This window comes from Myzus persicae, unplaced genomic scaffold (assembly GCF_001856785.1).
Source record: "Myzus persicae strain clone G006 unplaced genomic scaffold, MPER_G0061.0, whole genome shotgun sequence".
NCBI classification, from domain to species: Eukaryota; Metazoa; Arthropoda; class Insecta; order Hemiptera; family Aphididae; genus Myzus; species Myzus persicae.
The window spans coordinates 1-19,953 of NW_019104357.1; the positions used below are offsets into that span (position 1 = coordinate 1).

Sequence of the window (19,953 nt, forward strand, 5' to 3'; positions counted from 1 at the left end):
AATTTTATATTTTTTCGCAGTATATAAAATGGAGTTGGAGTTAATAAATTCTAACAAAAAATACCCTCAGGTTGCGCATAAGGGATTTTTGTACAATTTCCATAAAGAATGCTCTAATTTTCTTCGTTGGAGATGTTCAAAAAACAGCTCTATGAAGTGTCCATGTTTTTTGAAAACTAATTTGAACATAGCTAAGCCAACAAGTTATGTGGACATAAACATCCAACTATTTGGAAACTAATTAGGAAAATAAAAATGGAAATTTCCGCAGATGAAGCGAAATTAGCTTTAGATGCTATAGGAGATTCAAAAACTGTTAAAAAACTAGGGCAAACTCGGACAGTAGAAAAACGGCTGCAAAATGTATGTATACAAATACAAGCGGGCAATATCGGTGTTTTAGATTTTTTAACAGCCGTAAGTCAAGTCATAATATAAGAAAGAGGTGTACCTAATTATAATATTACATTTTTATAACATTATTATTATAATTATATTATTATTATTTACTTTTATTTGACTTACTTATTATTGACTATTTATTATTGTAATAAATTGTAAGTAATTAACATCTTTTATGATATTATATAACTTTGTATGTATTTATATATTCATCGGGACTTTTTTTACCGGGACTTTTTTACCGGGACTTTTTTTTCCGGGACTTTTTTTACCAGGACTTTTTTTTCCGCGATTCAAATAAAACAGTCGCTAATCCTCGCCATAACAATAATTATAGCAACGCAATACCTAAACTGGCTAATCAGCACGTTCATAATAACAAAGATAACACTAATAACCTTTATACGTATGCCTCTGCTTGCAAAAATAACTCCAACAGTAATTCTACAAACAACGCAGATAGCGACAACGGCTTCATGAAAACGCTTCTACCACTTATAAACACTTTCATCACTCAACTCATGCAGAAAATAATCGAAAATCTGCCAGTCATCATAAATAGCCTAAATCAAAACACTCATGGTTCCCCATAACTCAATTTTACTAAATTGGAACGCCAACGGTATCAAACCTCAAAGGAACTCCTTAATGGCATTCCTTCACCATCATAATATTGACATAGCTTGCATAACCGAAACACATTTATCTCACACGGACAAAATTAAATTCCCCGGCTATAAAATGTACCGCGCGGATCGTAACGCACCGGCACGCTCTATGGGCGGCGTACTGCGTAGCAATACTGATACGCAACAAAATTAAACACCAACATTTTCCAATTCCTGTTCTTCATAGCTTAGAAGCCACTGACTGCGGTCCTAATTGATTTTAATAATCGATCTATTCTAATCGTCAGCGCTTATCAACCACCTAGCCGCACAATGCACATCGCCGATTACGACAATTTAATGAACCTACACAATAACATTATAATGGCCGGTGATTTAAACTCAAAACATATTAATTGGGGTTGCCGTGTCACGAATCCAAACGGTAATAAACTACAAAAATACATATCTACATCTGCATGTATAGTATCTGCACCAAGCACACCAACTTATTTTCCTTCGGATATGAATAGACTCGCTGACATACTAGACATTCTAGTAACCAAATCAATTCATTTCAACGTCGCACAAGAATCCCTCTCTGAACTCGACTCAGATCACAATCCAGTAATAATACATTTAAATTCTCCATTGCAATTTTACCGCCCAAATGTTTCACTTTTCAAAGGTAAACCAAATTGGTGCACTTACTCAGACTATATAAACAATAAATTAATTATTCCAAAAAATATAACTACTGTCTTAGCAGCAGACAAAATTGCCGAACATTTCACCGAAGTCGTTACTAACGCGGCACGGGCGTTAAAGTTGTTTACTTACGTAATTATTTTTATTTTTCAATATTTATCATAAATAAATTCTTGATGTTCCGTGTCAGTTTAAAAAATACGCAAGTATTAATTAAATATGTCATATAACAAATATCAATAAATAGGTAATGTTACATTCGTCACTATAGGTATAGGTAGTCAATTTCAGTACGAGATCGGGCATTCGGTTCGAAGTTCGAATTATTGAATAATAATATTAACTGTAGACGACTATATATGGATAAAAATAAATACCATTTGAATTGAATGTTTGGAGGCATGATAAAATTAAATAGGTGTGTTAGCAATGTTCCAATTTGGAAACAAATCGCGCATCCACGATCCACCCTCCACCCGGCAAAAGAATATGGTGTAAGCATATAGCCGTTTCTCATTGGTCCGCCGCCGATACTGCCGTAGTGCCGTCTCCAATGACGACTCCACCACCACTTCACCCGTTCCCGCAACCACGGATTAATAATAATTTAATATATATTCTGTATTTCTGTGACCGCAAGCCAGTGGGAAATGCTACGTCAAAGATACGCATTTCATGAAGTTGATTTCAAACCTGTGGTAACAAGTAAAAATAGATTTTCGTTTAATAGGGCACAAGTCCAATGATATTCTTATTAGAATGATCAAATAAAGTTTTACATTTATTTTCACATATTTTTACTCCAACCCAAATAAACTATTTCCTAAATCCAGAGAATTAAATAGTAAAATGGAGAATAGATGACGTTACAGGAGCACCTTCTATAAGAGGTATATCACCAAAAGCCTAAACCTTAAGAGGATTTTAGAAGTATCCATTACCATGTTTGTAAAGTATTTTGTGTACAACTTCTATTATGATTATAATTTAAAACGATTTTAGGTCCATCCAATTTTGCGAACTTAGGCCCAAAAATAAAATAGAATAAAATGCCCATAATGACAATTATCGCGATAAAGAAACCTGTAGATCAACTCAATCTTATCGGTAGGTAGAGGAACATTTGTAGGCCGCATATTGGACCGTTACCAAAAATTTCCAATTCAACCTGGAGTCTTAATGTGTGTATTAGGTACAGTTAAGTATATCACAACTACTTAATCGTACAGTAAAATATTAATTTAATTACAGGCATTTCTATGGATGAAAATGAAAAATTAGTATATTGTGTATCATTTGATGAAGTTTACATGTCTCATGATATTTATTATAGATAAAATATTCAATCAAGTCATTTGACCACACCACTGATTTATATCTAAAACCGTGGATCACACAAAACGGTTCAAATAGTCCAGAGGTATTTTTAAATCATGAAAACATTGTTTTTTATTGATATGATACACCCATGACAAGTGACATATTATTAGAGATTATCATTAACTTATTTACTGTCGTGTCTGTGACAAGTGATATAGGTTCAATGTACATGGGTTTATCGTTTATGGAAGTATATCAATATTTCTCATGCAAATAGTTAATTTAATCTTCCTTTAATGCCTGATATTAAAATTCATGTTTTTGCTGATGCCTCAATTTTTGTTGAAACCTAATTAGAAACAACTTTCTTGACCTCCCTAATTTAAACAATTAAAACATCAAATTTAAGTTTAAATTTTTTTTAACAAAAGTAATAAGTATGTAGGGAAATTTATAATAGAAGAACTATTGAAGATCCAAAGTTAAGGTGAAAATGATATGAAATTTTCTTTTAGAGTCAGTGATTTTCATATTGATAATGGTAGTACACAGGCACACAGCTGAAAAAAGTTAAGACAGCAGCCCAACATTTCTCCAGGACAGTATCAAAAGTGATAGAATATTATGGATTCAATCACAAATTCCAACTATCAAACTAGAAATAAGTATTGTACATTAAACAAGTTAATTTAAAACTATTTTTATATTTTTATCTATTAATTTTTGAAGGCTGCAGAATCTATCCTTCTGATAAATAATTGATTTGACTTATTCAACAGCCAAAATATGGTTGGAGATAACTCCATGGCATATGGTATGAGTATTGTAGATCAAATTGTATCTGCAAAACAAAATATCACCTTACCAAAAATACATTATTACAGAAATGTAAGTATGATATTTTTTAATAATTTGGATTAACTATAATTTTTTATTGTGTTGTCAGCAACTATAGAATCAAATTTCTCCAATTAAGAAGACTCCAACTAGAACAAGTTTCAATGTTCATTCTCCAAACCTGTTACCGTCATCTAAAAAACGTAATTACACTAACAATGTTTATAATTTACTTAGTTTCAATGTTATTTGCTTATTTTTAAACTATATAATTATTACATTATTATGTGACAATAAAATGATATGTGTTCAGTGTGCTCCACATAACTATAAATATGAACATGCATGATTTAATAAAAGCCAGTCATCTGAAAAATCATTATACTCAATAAGAAAACGCTACGTCACTACCCATGCATTATTTGTTGTATCCATCTTTTGCATGTACGACATTACACATTTTTGTTCAGTAGTTTTAAAAGTGTACTGTTAGTTTTGATATTTGAGTGAATTGATCTATTATCAAACTTTTAGGTAAAAAGTGTATCTGTGCCTAAGTGTCAGCTTTTTTTAAAATTTCTATGTCATTTATTTGCCTTAAAAAGTTTATAATTTTTATCTAAGTTTACTAATGGACAAACTCGTGCATTTAATGCTGTATTAATATATTATAATGATATTATTAAATGGATATTATAAGAATATTCATTTTAGGAAAATGACTTAATTAGTTTACCTGCTGTCAACCGCCTAATTATACAATAATAATATTATAATATTATAATCACAATAATTTTTTGTAGAAGTTGCAAAATAGTGTTTGTATTAAACGCATGATGCTCAGGGGTAAACATGGATTTGCTGCATGTACATGAGATGTGTACAGGGTTGGAAAGCTTGACAGAATTTAAATGCGAGATAAGTAAATAACTTTAATATGTTCCTTATAAATATCAAGGTTAGTACATAGGTAGTATGTGATAATAATTTGCAAATTTAACTTAGTTCTTAACTTATTAAGTTTTATTTGTCAAATAATTTACATTTTTTATAAACAACAGAACATGTTATTAAAGAGATAAAGAATGTTACTTATGCATAAAATACTATACCCTATTCTATAATTTTTTATTATAAATAAAAATTATTTGAAAGATTCAATTGAAACTTATACAATTTTATTCAACATAAAAATATGATAGTCATGGGGCAAGTTGATGAAATTGACAAACCTACATAAATTATTTCTAAAACATTAGATACTAAATAATAAACGACAAACCAACAAATTGCCATATATTCTTAGTATATGTGAATCATCTGCAAAAAAACGAAGAAAATCTAACCATTAGAAGTAGCAGGATAACTATTCAAACCTCAAGCTAGTCAATTTTCCCCACTCTCCCTAACTACCATATTTTTCTTTCTAAACTACTACAGTTTTATTTTTTACAAAAACATATGGTATGCAGGTGTTAACATCGTTACAGCAAGTTACAATATTATGTATAACAAACATGGGCACACGCAACAAAAATATAAGAACTGCGTTGTTAGTACAATAATTCTATATATAGACCGAACACAATTATTAAAACCTTTTCTTAAATATTAATTTTACCAAGCATTCAATTAAGCTTCATGTTAAGAACTTGGTTTTCATAGCGACTTATACTATTTTCACAATGATCTAAGTGAATTATTAATATTCTTCTATTTACTTTCTCTTACATATTACTACCGATGTTTAAACTGGGTATTAATTAAAATACACAATAAGAGTGAACATCGATATTTGCATTCATGCAATAATCCTGATTTATCCAAACCTTGTAATATTAGTACTCATTAGTTTCATATTATCAGCCATACTGACATAATCAGTGGTTTAATTAGTTAAAACGTTCAATAGAAAATTAAAAATTAGTAATTTATTTATGTTAAATGTACCTATGGGTAAAAGAAGGTTAGGTTAGTTTTACAAAATGTATAAATTAATTTTTTTGTTAGATAAAGAATACTTTCAAATTTCAACAATTTTTTTACATGTAGGTTCTACATTTTTAATTTCCGGGAAATCTGAATTTTAAAGAAAAAATATTTACCGTTTTACTTATAATTAAGTACCTATCCTTGCTGTATCCGCTGATGCCATGTGTTCTTTCATAATTTATTTCACAGTAGTTTTCTTCACGTCTAGTGTTGATGATTTAAATATTTCTTGGAATATAACATAATAGTATAATACCCATGTAATACAGACTATAGGTTGATAGTCGGTGTATATATCAAAGACTTACAAGTTTTCTGTTTAAAATATATATTTTTAGACTGTAACATTTGTTCTGACATCTAACAAGAGAAGAAACAATATTTTTTTGTGTATACAAAATATGTTTTTTATTAATTTACCAAAATAAACCTCACACACACTTTAATGGTGGGTCGGTCATACACATTTTGTGAATACCTAAAATTTAAATACATGGTTCAAACACAAAAAGGTGTACATACAATTTTGAAAAAAAACACATTTTGACATTAGGAAAAAAAATAGAGCAAACGTGCTACTAAAAAAAAAAAACACCGGTCAGGAGACACAAGGAGATGAATGTACGATATGGCGATTGGGTGCAAATTTGTACGTTTGGCTACTGGTCACCTCCACAACGTTCCCACGACCGGTCCGGCGGATGAGTGACAAACTTGCTCGGCCGGCGAGGTCTGACCGAGAAGGCCATGGGAGCAATGGTCGACGGCGGCTAGTGCGCGATGTTGTGAGCTTTGATGGACGGAGCTGACTTCCGTGGACCGTGATCCTTGTGACCAAGACACATCTCTAGTCTCTACCACTCACCACGCGCCATAAGTCTCCGCAGTCGCCGCTATGAGTCGTCATCGTCGGCGCGGGATCGTTGTCAGCACCGGTACCTCTATCAGCCGCCGTACCGTCGTCTTTGTTGGCCGTGGCTCCACGCGACCGTAGTGCTGCAGGACGGTCGCCGAACACCCAGAGTCTGGCTACTCTGGCACGAGTAGCACGTCAACGTCGACCGAGTGCACTACGTCCGCGAAACCCGTAGCAACATTGGTGGTCGGAGAATGTGTTCAGGCACATCGACAGGCCCCAAAGTTCACATTATTCTGCGTGCGACGTTCACCAAACATTGCCACACGCATCTTTTAGATCTCTTCCAAACTGATCTGCGTGCAGGTTCACGTGGGATTTCTGCCGACTGCACGGGCGGGAAAGAGTTCACTCCACGGTATACTGAGCTCAGGGGACGACTGGATATTAAATTGAAGTTTGTGCCGCAGCTGCAGTGGCCCGCAGAAGCCAGTGATCGACGGCCTATGTAGTCCATGTCCACCGTCTATTCTTCAGTCATGAGAAAGCATGACTGCATGACACCGGTGGTGGTGTGGTCTAATAATATGATAAACAGATAAAATAAAATAGTGTAAAATTCGTGAAGTAATTTAATAGGAAGTGGCTATTTCCGCGTCCTATGCTGTGATTGGTCCAAATATTGATGATATCTTATCACTAAATTATCATTGCTGATTTGATTTCCGCCTTAAATCTTAATTAAAATGTTTAAATGGGATGTGTAATTTAAGATAAATTATTATTTATAAAATATACATCCTAGACCGGATATGTTATTCAGTGGATAAACCCACAGATAATAAGATTATTCTTGTAAAATTTTTTTTCCTGTTTTCAAGACAGTAGACATATAGACTGTTCTATTATATTTGAGTGAAGTAAAGTGTTTTGTCAATTTTATTTTTATTAGTGAATAGCTGTGATATTATAAATTATAATCAAAAGTTATGGCAATTGGCAGGGGCTCAATCTAATAGTGAAATATTAAAAAAAGGTGATGAGTTTTCACTATTATTATTATTTATTATCATTAGGCAATTTTTGACCACTACCCACGCCAGAGAAGACTTGACTCTGATGCTAAGTCAATAGCATCAAGGTTAGTGTCAATGAAAGTCAATAAAAAAATATTACAAAACGAGTTGATGACACAACATAATAAAATTATAACTTTAAAGGACATACACAACTTGGCTTTAACAAATTCCCCCAAGTTAGATGCTTTAAAGTCATTGGTTGAAAGTTTTAAAAGCAAACAAGGAGTTACTTTGGAAATATCAAAAAATAATAAAAATGAGTTAAGTGCCATATTTTATCAAGATGATGAAATGAAAAGAATATTTGCGTTGTGTCCTGAATTGCTATTTGTAGACGCAATTTATAAAGTCAATGATTTGATACTACCACTATATGTATTTTTAGGTTTGCACAATTTCAGCATTTATGTTTCGCTAACCTAACCTATTTTAAGCATGAATAAAAGCGTATATGTTATTTTACATTTGCAGTTGTCGATAGCAATGGGCAAAGTGAAGTTGTCGGTTATTGTATCTTAACATCAGAAGACTTAGAAACTGTCACACATATGGCTTCAGTTTTTAAACAACATAATCCAAGATGGTCAGAAATCAAATGCATTATGGCCGACAAAGACTTCACAGAAAGAAATGTTTTTAAAGAACAGTTTTCCCAGTCTAAAATTTTAATTTGTACATTCCATAGTATGAGGTCATTTTCACGTGAAATAACTATAGAAAAAATGAAAATAACGACAGGTTTTCACTTTAAATATTATGTGCAATTTAGTATGCATTTTATTTTTGTTTTATTATTTTAGGACAAAGAACGCTTTGCCTACAATTGGCACAAGAAATGGTATATGCAAAAAATGAAGTAGATATCAAAGAATTCATGGCCAGCTAAAAGATACCAACATTACAAGTGTTGTAGACTATTTTGAAAAAAATTGGCATCCAATCAAAGATGAGTGGGTTGTATATTTATAGTCAAAATATATGACATTGGGTATTTAACTGAAGTCAAAACTGTTTGAATTTTATATTTATTGTAAATTATCCATGCATTTTTAGGCAACAAAACTAACAATCGATTGGAAAGTACAAACCAAGAAATAACTCAAGTTGTAACAAAGTTTTGTAGACTTAATCAATTATTTGAAGGTAAACCACCAAGATTACTAGTTATTCTTAATTAAAACACATTTGCAGAGTTGGAAATATTAATGGTTACATTAAGGACAGAGAGAGATAATGCTGCTACTGAATGCTTTTGTAAGACACCTAGCTTTGTTTCAAAGTTAAGTCAAGAACAGCAGCAGATGTTTTGGCATTTGACTCCTTTTGCTTTTGACCTTATTTTGCCAAAATTTGACTCAATGAATATAGTACAAATAGTTTCTGTTGATGAGCTAAAAAAAACTGTCAAAATTAAATCAAAAGAAGGCATAATAGAAGTTTCTGAGAACAAATGTGCTTGTTCGTTTGTAACAAGCTTATGCTTACCTTGCCATCACATATTTAAAATTAGGCAGATCAACAATACGTCCTTATATTGTCCAGAATTGTGCGCAGAAAGATGGTCGAGGAAACTGCTCTCCAACAAGTTATGGAGATCAAGCAAATGAATCCTTCATGGATATGTACATCTTGTCACGAGGATTCATCTAACAACTCAATTTGTTGCAATAGATGTTTAGATTGGTTTCATTTTAAGTGTGCCAATGTTAAACCAAAATTAAAAAAAAAAATACGGTCTTGCAGTATTTGTAAAGTAACTTATGATTTATAACTTAACGAACTCCAAACACATAACTATTTATGACTCCATATTAAATAATATGCATTATACATTGTGATTTTTAGAATTTTATACTTAATTTTATAAAGCGATGTTTTTAAATCTAACCTAACCATGAATGACTGAATTACATTAGGCATTTGACATTTATTTTATAAATATTTATGTAATATACCAATCTTATACTACTGAACCATGATTTAATTAAAATATTTTTTTTTTTCTATTTATTTTATTAAATAAAAGTGTATTTACAATCTATACATACAGTGTATAATAAGTAAGTGTGGTGACTTAAAGAATATAACAATTAACAATAATAACAATTAAAAGAGAAGGAAGGCTCCCAGCAGTGCCACCTGACAAGAAATTACGGTTTGAATTTTATTTTAATTCATTTTATCATAATTATTTTTTTTTTAATTAGGTATTGAGCAGATCTCTTGGTCATTGTCTTTTTAACCTTCTAGGAATAATAGAGGCAGAGGATAAACTTTTAATTATGGGGTTTGAATGAGCGCGGAGGGTTGAGTGGAATTTTGAGTAATAGGATTTGGCTAAGTCGTTGAGGGTTGGTATGTTCAGATCTTTGTGGAGATTTTTATTGGTAACATACCAAGGGGCAGAGGTTATTAGGCGTAGACATATGGATTGGAATGCTTGGAGAGTTTTAGTATTTGATGGTTTTGCTGGCCCCCAAAGTTGGATGCCGTAGAGCCAAGCCGGACGGATTATCGATTTATATATCGTAAGTTTGTTGGTTAAAGAAAGTTTTGATTTTAATAGGGGTCTCAAAAGATGTAGTCTGGAGTTTACTGATTTACGTTTATGTTTTATGTGCGAGTTCCAGTTGAGGCGTTTGTCAAATAATTAACCCTAGGTATTTAACTTCGTCTGACGAAGGAATTATTTGGTTGGTTGTTAAATGTAACAGGAGGGCAGACAGATTTGCGCAATGTAAAAGTTACATGAGTATACTTCGTTTCGTTAATTTTTATTTTCCAACGTTTTGTCCATAAGTTTATCATATTAAGGTGACTTTGGATCATCCGACAAGCAGTTCCGGAATCCTGGTGTGAAGCTGAAATTAGTGTGTCATCGGCATATGTGCCAAGAAAAGTGAAGGGTGTTTTGGGGATGTCATAAGTGAACACAGAATAAAGAAAGGGGGCGATGTAAATTTTAAATTTCAATTATGTCGGTATTCAGTAATCATAAGACATTATCAATATTTAGACCAATCACAGCATAGGACGCGGAAATAGGTAAATACGCGTCGGACGTGGAAATAGCCACTTCCAAGTTCCAATTTAATATATAATTATATTATGTACATACCACGGATATAGATACTAGTATCTTTCCGATTAGAAGATTTTCCGAGTATATCGTCATTGTAATCATCGTCGCCGTCTCCATCATCATCATCAGTCTCAGTATCGTTGTCGGTCTCATCATCATCATTTTGGTCGAATGTTTAGGTCTATGATGCTGACTAAGCGGTGTGAGGGTGGGTGACTAATGACTATGGTGGAATTCACTAGAGAATATCTGATAATAATCTAATGTTCATGGGGTCACCCAAGCTATCTAATCAGACCAATTATGTTGCGTTAAATACTATAATTGTAAATCGTAACTACGAGAAAAATGTACTTTTTCAATAAGAACATTTGACCCTGCTTCATATTGGGTGTTGTGGTTCCGTTTTCCATTCTCACAAATTTTTCCAGTTTCTGATTCATTTGTTTTTTCCAATTTTTCGAGCCGGTTTTCTCTAGTTTTCGGGTGTTCCCCGTATTGGCCGTATTGTTCCTACGAGTAAGCCTGAAATAAAAAGTCGCACCGTGAAAGTGCAGTGTACCGCAGTGATGACACACGTCACGCTAGGGCTGGCGCCTAGCGGTTGAGCTCCGTTGAGTAACCTGTATATCTAAAACCGTGTCCGTGACTAAAATCCACATTTCTAACAGTGTTACCTATTACAATATAAATTATTTTAAAAAGTGTATCAAATCTTTGTGTATATGTTGCCTATACTGTATAATTTGTATCATAATATTTTGGCTTTGGTAATGTAAGTTGTAATACACGCGGCCGCGGCGCTGTCCTATAGGCTATAGTCTATTGCATTATGCTGTCATGCTGTGGCGCTGTGCTGTTCTTCTGCGCACGTTTAACATTTATTATTATTAGTTATTACTTAATATTATTATACTATTATCGAATGCAGTTAATAGTCAATGCTGTGTGCTCTGTAGTTAGTCTGTTATTTAATTCGTTGTAGCCTTTTAGCTTGTCTAAGCTTATAAGTTAACATGGATAAACTAACTTGCGATCAAATAGCCGAAATCATAACTAATGATGAATCAGCCGACCAGCCTAGTGATTATGATAGTAGTTCTGATGAATCTGATTGTGAAGACTTAGCACAAGAAATTAGGGAACAGCTAGTATTTAAATTGACCAAAAATAACAGATCAAGTACTATTATTTCCTCAAATTCTGTTAGTGACGTAAGTTTTACATCAAAAAATGTATTGGATAAAAAAAAATAGTACATTTGATAATACACTCGGCTTCAGCTATAATAATGACGATGATCCGTATTCATATTTAAGTTCTCCAGAAATTTCTATTTCGAATGACAGATAAATTCATTTGACATAGAAAATATGGCAGTTGTCTTTGATGACAATTATGTAGTCTATACAAATACAGCAACACCAAACACTAATACAAAATATATACAGCACTACACAAAATAACAATAGTAACAACTGTTATTTTGATATTAATTCTGACATCGGAAATCGGAAAATTTAGAACTATGTATTTTCAAACACATTTTTGACTTGGTGCAACATATTGTTGATGAGACAAATAAGTTCTACCATTTTTTAGTAAGGAATACAGTTTTATCAAAAAATTCTAAGCTTGGTAAATGGAAAGATACGAATTTAAATGAATTGTATGTATTTTTTCTTTTATATACCTATTGTGATGCGTAATAAATAGATACGATATAATGCAAACCCTACCGTTATAACAGTGCAGAAAGATTATATTTTGGTACCTTCAGTTTCCAAGTATACCATTCTGTTACTTAGACCACGTATACATATGGTATAAATCCCTAGGTATAAAACATGACCCTCTTTTTAGGGTTCCGTCCCCAAAGGGTAAAACGGGACCCTATTACCATTGATTAAATATATTCAAAATCAATGCTATTACTAAGACTTCGCTGTCCGTCCGTCCGTCCGTCCGTCTCTCACCAGGCTGTATCTCATGGACCGTGATACTTAGATGGTTCAAATTTCTACAGATGACGTATTTCTATTCCCACTACAATGACGAATACTAATAATAAAATAAAATAAATATTTAAGTGGGCTCCCATACAACAAACGTGATTTTTACTCGTTTTTTGCTGAATATTTATAGCGGCAACAAGAAGACGCTTTAAATATTCACAGAATATTGATTTATAATATTTACTTCAGAAATAAATAATTTATTTTTTATTTTTTCTCCTTCCTCAAATAAATTCTAGACAAATAAATTCAAATATTAGACAAATATTAAAACAGAATAAAATAAATATTTGAGTGGGGCTCCCCTACATGATATTGTTGCCGTACTTAATACTTTATAGAATATGGTACGAAACCCTTCGAGCGCGAGTCCGACTCGCACTTGGCCGGTTTTTAAGATGATACAAGTACAAAACACAAAAATAATTTTCAAATTTAATATCTGAGATCATTGTAACATATTGACATGAGTCTCCGTGGTACTATTTGCTAGAGCCAATAATAATTTGCAAATGTTGCAAGTCTCCGGCCCTGCTGAAAAATTACATTGTTCTTATGCAAGATATTATAGAATTACGGTTTAAGATATACTTTAAATATATATATAAACTATACAGTATATACTATATATTTAAGGTGTATTATCTGAATCTTAAATAATTGTTTAGGCGGAAAAATAATAAATACTTTTTTTTTTGTATTACAATTAAGGCTTCAACTACTACTAGTCATTAGCCAGGCGTACTGTGTGGGGGGGACGGTTGGTTGGAACACGTATGATGTGTGGCAAGGATTTTATTCCTAAAAAGAACGTTTCCACAGATTAAGTGTACGACCGTGCCACCCTGCAATAAAATAAATATTTTGTAGCATATTTTCAATATAATAGTAATAGTTTATATCTATAGCTACCAATTTAATAATAAACAAAAGCATCGATTGATCGAATTCGAAAAAAAAACATTGACTCTGTCAATTTATAAAGGAAGGTTGTCTCTTCATAGTTAAAAATATTTTCCAATATATATCAATTATGAAGTTTTCGTCTGCTATCATAATAAGTGCTTCGATAGCCGATAGGTATCGGATGCGTTACCGTCTGGTACTTGAAACGCTGTTCTCGGCTGGCCACTGAACGTAATGTCAAACCTCCAGCATGCTCCAAACAAGTGGATTCCAGAGTAAACTGATACTATTATTTATTTGTAAATTTATTATATATTATACTTGATGTGTTTATTTTTAAAAAAAATCCCTTCAGATTCAGTTGTATAGTATTGTGGAAACCGGAACATGGGGGAGAAATTACGGACACGCTAGATCTCTAGAGGTAAAATGTTCAAATGGATATAAAATAATAATGGATGTGTTGGGGTAACATTGAATAGGTATAATTACCAATAGTAAAAAATGTTGATTTCGGTTGAAAACAGATATTGTTTTTTATCCCTCGAAATTTTTCGATTGCCTATATTATAATGCGGTAGGTAAATACCTAACCTATTTGCTATCCACAAAATAAAGCCTTGAAGATTCAAGTCTGTCTTCTTTTTTTTTGCAAATCCAACGGCAGCCAATCATTTATGGACTTTCAAAAATGGTTTGATCACAGTACTGATAAAATATATGGATTTTGAACGTCATACAACACAAAATGTCAAACAATATAATATACCTAATATAAATAAATATAATACTATGAACAAATAATACAACAAATATATATTGCAACAATAGATATAATAAATATATAAAACACAACATCAAAAAACCATTAGGTTGGGGTTATTAATAATAATGATGATACAACATATGCAATATAATTAATACAAACAATGCAAAACGATTGTTATGATAATTTGTATACAAGTCAAAAATTATGCATGAAAAAAACGTATTCATCAAAAGGTATAATCGATATTGTTTGAATTATTCGTTACTATATATTGTTATTTAAATGTCATACACTCATACATTTTAATATTTGAAAACTGGTTCGCAAAAAGAAAAAAAAGTATGTGAAAGACAATGTGTTACCAAAATTATGTGTTTGCACGAGAGAGCAAAAAAAAAAAATGCAAACAATTTATAATTTTAAAAAAAGTTCCGAAAAAGGAGCAACAATATAAGCATAAGGTAAATCGATGTAAGTAATAATGAATAAGTGTACCCATAATTGCGCTCTTGTGTGCCCAAACAATAAAATAAATTTTGAAATTTTGAAAAAGACAAAATATATAACTATATGTATTTTTTTAAATTGACTATAATTTGGTGACGGTTCCTATTGGCTTTAATTGATTAAATTCGTCGGTGTTTGCAATTGCTAATGCAATGAATAAAATACATTTTGAATTTTAAAATTTGTGAATGGATCCGAATAAGGTAAAAACATTGTGAAAAAGACAAAATTATGTTTTTTTTTTTTTTTATAAATTGTTTATTAGCTCCGGCGACAGGGGCCATTGGCTTTATTATATTGCAATATAATAAATATACATGTATATTCATCGGTTATTTATTGCAATAATAAATGCAAAAAAAAAATTAGTTAATAATGTAAAATTGTGTAATATAGGACCGAAAAGTCAAAAAAAAATGTATGAATGAAAAATGTAAAAATAAAATGAATTTTGAATTTAAAAACTTGTAATGGATCCAAAAAAGTTAAAAAATAATGAAAAAGACAAAATTATATGTTTTTTTAAAATTGATTATTAGCTCCGGCGACAGGGGCCATTGGCTTTATTATGCCATATTCATGGATGATTGCGTGATGAATGCAAAAAAATAAAATAAATTTAGAATTAAAACATTTTTAATAGATCCGAAAAGTCAAAAAAAATGTATTCATGAAAAATGTAAAAAAATGAATTTATAATTTAAAACTTGTAGTAGTTCCGAAAAAAATGTGTAAGAAAGACAAAATTATGTCTTCTTTAAAATTGATTGTTAGCTCCGGTGACAGGGTCACTGGCTTTATTATATTATATTCATAGGTAATGATAAATGAAAAAATAAATAAATTTAGAATTTAAAAATTTGTGGTGGTTCCAAAAAAAATTTAAAAATTGTAAAAAAGACAAAATATATAATTATATATATTTTTTTAATTGTCTTTTAGCTCCGGCGACCGTTGCCATTGGCTTTATTATATTATATTCGTCGGTGATTGCAATTATTAATGCAAAGAATAAAATAAATTTAGAATTTAAACATTTTTAATAGGTCCGAAAAAGTTAAAAACATTGTGAAAAAGACAAAATTATATGTTTTTTTAAAATTGATTATTAGCTCCGGCTACAGGGGCCATTGCAGGCTTCATTATATTATATTCATATAGATAGTTGCAATGATAAATGCAAAAAAAATATCGATATACCGTAGATTGAAACCTAGACTATAATTAGTTGAAATATGTTAAATAAATTAAATTAAGTTTTTACGTCGTAATTTATAAGCATATACACAAAGCCTAATAGCCTATATACAATTAAAATTAAAATAGATTAATACTAATTATTTAAAATAAGTTGGAAATATAAAAATCTAAGATAACAATAGGTGTTACATCTATAAACAATATAAACATCTACAACAACTCAAGTCAATACCAACGTACCATAGAACGGTATGAATAGGTTAGTGATATAGGTAATATTATCATAAAACTAATCTAAATATTTTTAAAATAAGCCATTGTGTACTGCAAAATAATTAAAATATAAACGAATAATAATAATATTATATGTATTGACAAAAACTGTCTATATATAATAATTATCTACCTGTACCTATACATCATAAAATATGTAGTTTATTATTGGAGCCGAAGTTAATTATTTAAATTGTCCTCGTGTAATATTATAATATTGTCTTAATATCAAACAAGAAAAATGTAATATTTTAATGTTAACTATAACTTTTTAAACACAAATTGAACGGTGAAAAAAAACTAAAATAAGTAAACTTAAAATATTTATAAGCAAAAGAAGATAGCTCAAAGAAGATCCAAAATATTTTTAAAATTGTTTTTTGTCTAGAAAAAGCCATGACAAATAGTTGATGAAAAATTCAAATCTCTACAATTAATATTATTTACATTTTTATTTTTATTTATTGTAAATACTAAAAATTATTTTTAAAAAACGTCCAACCTTGTAAAACCAAAACATAATTCATTGCTACTGTGAGAATCCAATTTATTGGTTTTTAACGATGATACTATGTGAAATGTGAGATATTACAGCCGACCGTAAGAAGTGTTCTGAAAGCACAGTCATGATATCCGTAGTGGTAGCTCGTCGTCGTTCCACATTTATAGTACCTTCGTATGGTACACGTTCAAGTTATTTTCAGACTCGAATGAATTTTAACTGTTTTGAAAATTGTGTTTTATAGAAAAAAATTATAATCATTACACACATTATTGAACTGCTATTTATAATATTGTTATAAAGTGAAACTAAAATCAAATTTCTTATACTAGAAAATAATTCGTACGAAATAAAAACAATATTGATGACGAAAAATTGAAATAGGAGGAACGTATAAACACATAGTGTAGAATATCTCCTGGGCAACGAAAAAAACGCATATTGCGGAGCTTTGTAGCCGATACATTTTATTTCCGAAAAGAATATTCAATATAATGTGAAATATTATACATTGTATTATGTTATACGCGTCTTCGTAGAACATGTTTTGTTCGATTTCTACATTTTTTAGTTTTTAATTTTAACAATACGATTACTGGTCTAAATACTTAATTATTGGTAAACATATATTTCAAGAATTCAACTATTTAAATTATTTTTTGAATTCAATTTTTAATACCTTGTGCTACTTTAGTGGTAATAAAAATACGTTGTGGTCATCAGGAGGAGCGACATTTTAAATTCTGAATTTCATTTATAGTTTATACTGCCTACAGGCTACAGCAGGCATTTAAGACGAAGTAAGTTATTTAAACTGATCTTCTATAATATTATAATTCAAAATAAAAATAAAACTTTGGTTTTTCTTAACTCAACTCACTCTGTATTAGACTTTAGTATATAGATACCTATGTTAGAATGGAAATCAAATAACTATGAGAAAATACGAAATAATATATTCATGGCCAAAACCAGTGTTGATCATTATCTAGATAAATTATCTAAGTAAATTATCTAGATAGTAAATTTATTTATTTAATTTAATTTAAAGTAGTGGTATTGCTAAATATACAATAATTGTATGTAATATACTAATATATTAACTATTAACCTACAAAAACCGTTAATAAATTAAAAAAAAAAATAAAACTCAATGTTAAATGTTGTGTATGTTTTTCAGGTCAAAACCAAACAGACGGCTCGGTATCTTCATGGTTAGTTGTTGGAATGTTTTGTTTCTTTTTCAGCCATCGAAATATTTAACATTTATTAAACTATCAATTTTTATCGTTACATTAGTTTTACACAAATTTGTGCTTATAGCTAAATATAGGTAACTTATCGTTACATATTTAAACTACTCATGAAGTCATGAATATATATTTAACTGAAATAAGAAAAATTATTTACATTTAACTTTTTATACATTTTAAATAATTCAAATTATAAACTATTTATGTATCTAATTTAAATTAATCAGAAATCGATTTTTTTTTTTTTTTTTATTAGATAAAATAGAATATTTACAATCTGTAATTTATATACATACAATAAGTAAATATGATAACAAAGAAAAGGTAGGTATAACATGAATGGCGTGAGGAGGGAGGTCCACCAGTGTGGATACTCACTAACTTGGGGGAGAGAGTTTTATTTTTTTTTTATTTTTTTTTTATTTTTGTTTTCAATTAGTGCAGTTCGGGATTTAGGAGATCACGACACCAGTGTCTTTTTAATCGACGTGGGGGGTTATTTGGCATGAATTCACTGGCCAAGTTGGAAATCAATGGATTTGTGTGGTTAGCTGTTTTGGTGTGTAACTTTTTGTAGTAGTTTTTGGCTGTTTTGGAGACTGTTTCAATTTTAAGATCCTTGTGAAGTGAGAGGTTTGAGACGTACCATGGCGCGGATGTTATTGGCCGAAGGGAAATAGACTGGAAGGCTTGTATGGTCCGTATTTGGGAAGGCTTGGCACATCCCCAAATTTGTATGCCATATGCCCAGATAGGTTTTAGCATTGATTTGTATAATAGTAATTTGTTGTCAATAGAGAGTTTGGACTTGAGGATAGGTCGTAGTAGATGAAGTCTGGTGTTGAGAGTCTTTCTTTTAGTTTTGAGGTGTGGGCCCCAAGTTAGACGCTTGTCTAAAATTAGACCTAAGTATTTGGTTTGAGTTGTGGTTTGGATTGGATTGTTTTGAAAATAGATTGTAGGAAGAACAGCTTTTCTTAAAGTAAAAGGAATGTTAAAGGACTTGTCTGTATTGATTTTTATTCTCCATTTGGTGGACCATTGTGAAATATTGTCAAGATGAATTTGGAGGTTTTGGTATGCTGTTGTGGAATCGGGATGGGATGAGAGGATTGCCGTGTCGTCGGCGTAAGTGGCTATCAGTGTATTAGAAATCGATTTATTCCACAATATTGGTATTTAATTCAATTATAATATATACTAATACTTTATATGTTATTAATTGTATGAACGTAGTATAGGATAATGTAACCATCAATTCAATTGTTTTCCTTAGTAGACAAGGTAGTAGTTATATAGATTTTAGTATAATTATTTTCGTTACGTCGTAATTTATGGTACTTGACATTATGAGTATCATTTTTTTAGTTATGTTTTTATATCTTCTACAGTTGTAAGTTATAACTTAAACTTAAATAGTGAAACAATGAACAAACTCAAATACTCAATATAGATGTTTTTCTACTTAGGTGTTTTTAAATTTAAATTAAGCTTGATAATACAATTTTGTCAGTAATGCTTTTTTACGTTTGCATACAGTGTTCATAAATAAGGTAAAATGATATGTTGCAGGTGTTGGTAGTGGTCTGACAACTACAGGTGTCGTCGAGAGGAAGAGGATGAGGTATAGTTATGAAATGAACT

General features: G+C 30.8%; 1 protein-coding gene, 1 long non-coding RNA gene and 1 pseudogene across 5 annotated transcripts; 2 read left to right on the forward strand and 1 right to left on the reverse strand.

Annotated features, from left to right (window-relative positions):
- The first annotated feature begins 2,943 nt into the window (after positions 1 to 2,943).
- LOC111041476 lies at positions 2,944 to 5,823 on the forward strand. Of its 4 annotated transcripts, none has more exons than XM_022325754.1 (5): positions 2,944 to 3,138; positions 3,554 to 3,703; positions 3,818 to 3,926; positions 3,994 to 4,078; positions 4,679 to 5,823. In XM_022325754.1, exons 2-5 carry the CDS (start codon positions 3,663 to 3,665, stop codon positions 4,690 to 4,692), a joined length of 249 nt encoding a protein of 82 aa, XP_022181446.1. In that variant the 5' UTR covers positions 2,944 to 3,138; positions 3,554 to 3,662; the 3' UTR covers positions 4,693 to 5,823. The 4 variants fall into 4 exon arrangements, 2 of the variants coding, with proteins under 2 accessions (XP_022181446.1, XP_022181445.1); XR_002605336.1 differs by having other exon boundaries at positions 2,945 to 3,138; positions 3,768 to 3,926; positions 3,985 to 4,078; positions 4,679 to 5,801; XM_022325753.1 differs by lacking the exon at positions 4,679 to 5,823 and having other exon boundaries at positions 3,994 to 4,666.
- A 609-nt stretch (positions 5,824 to 6,432) lies between these two features.
- Positions 6,433 to 11,570, reverse strand: LOC111041478. The gene is made up of 3 exons (XR_002605337.1): positions 11,239 to 11,570; positions 10,921 to 11,172; positions 6,433 to 7,302 (listed from the first exon to the last, which is right to left on the reverse strand). It is a non-coding gene; the product is annotated as an uncharacterized LOC111041478 (long non-coding RNA).
- LOC111041477 lies at positions 7,302 to 9,953 on the forward strand (annotated as a pseudogene).
- Positions 11,571 to 19,953: the final 8,383 nt, after the last annotated feature.

Excerpts from the sequence above, each read along its gene's own strand:
- LOC111041476 (XM_022325753.1), top strand. The coding sequence starts at position 3,663 with ATGGATTCAATCACAAATTCCAACTATCAAACTAGAAATAA. Across the intron at positions 3,704-3,817 it reads AACTATCAAACTAGAAATAA|CCAAAATATGGTTGGAGATA; the intron begins GTATTGTACATT and ends CTTATTCAACAG. Across the intron at positions 3,927-3,993 it reads AAATACATTATTACAGAAAT|AATCAAATTTCTCCAATTAA; the intron begins GTAAGTATGATA and ends CAGCAACTATAG.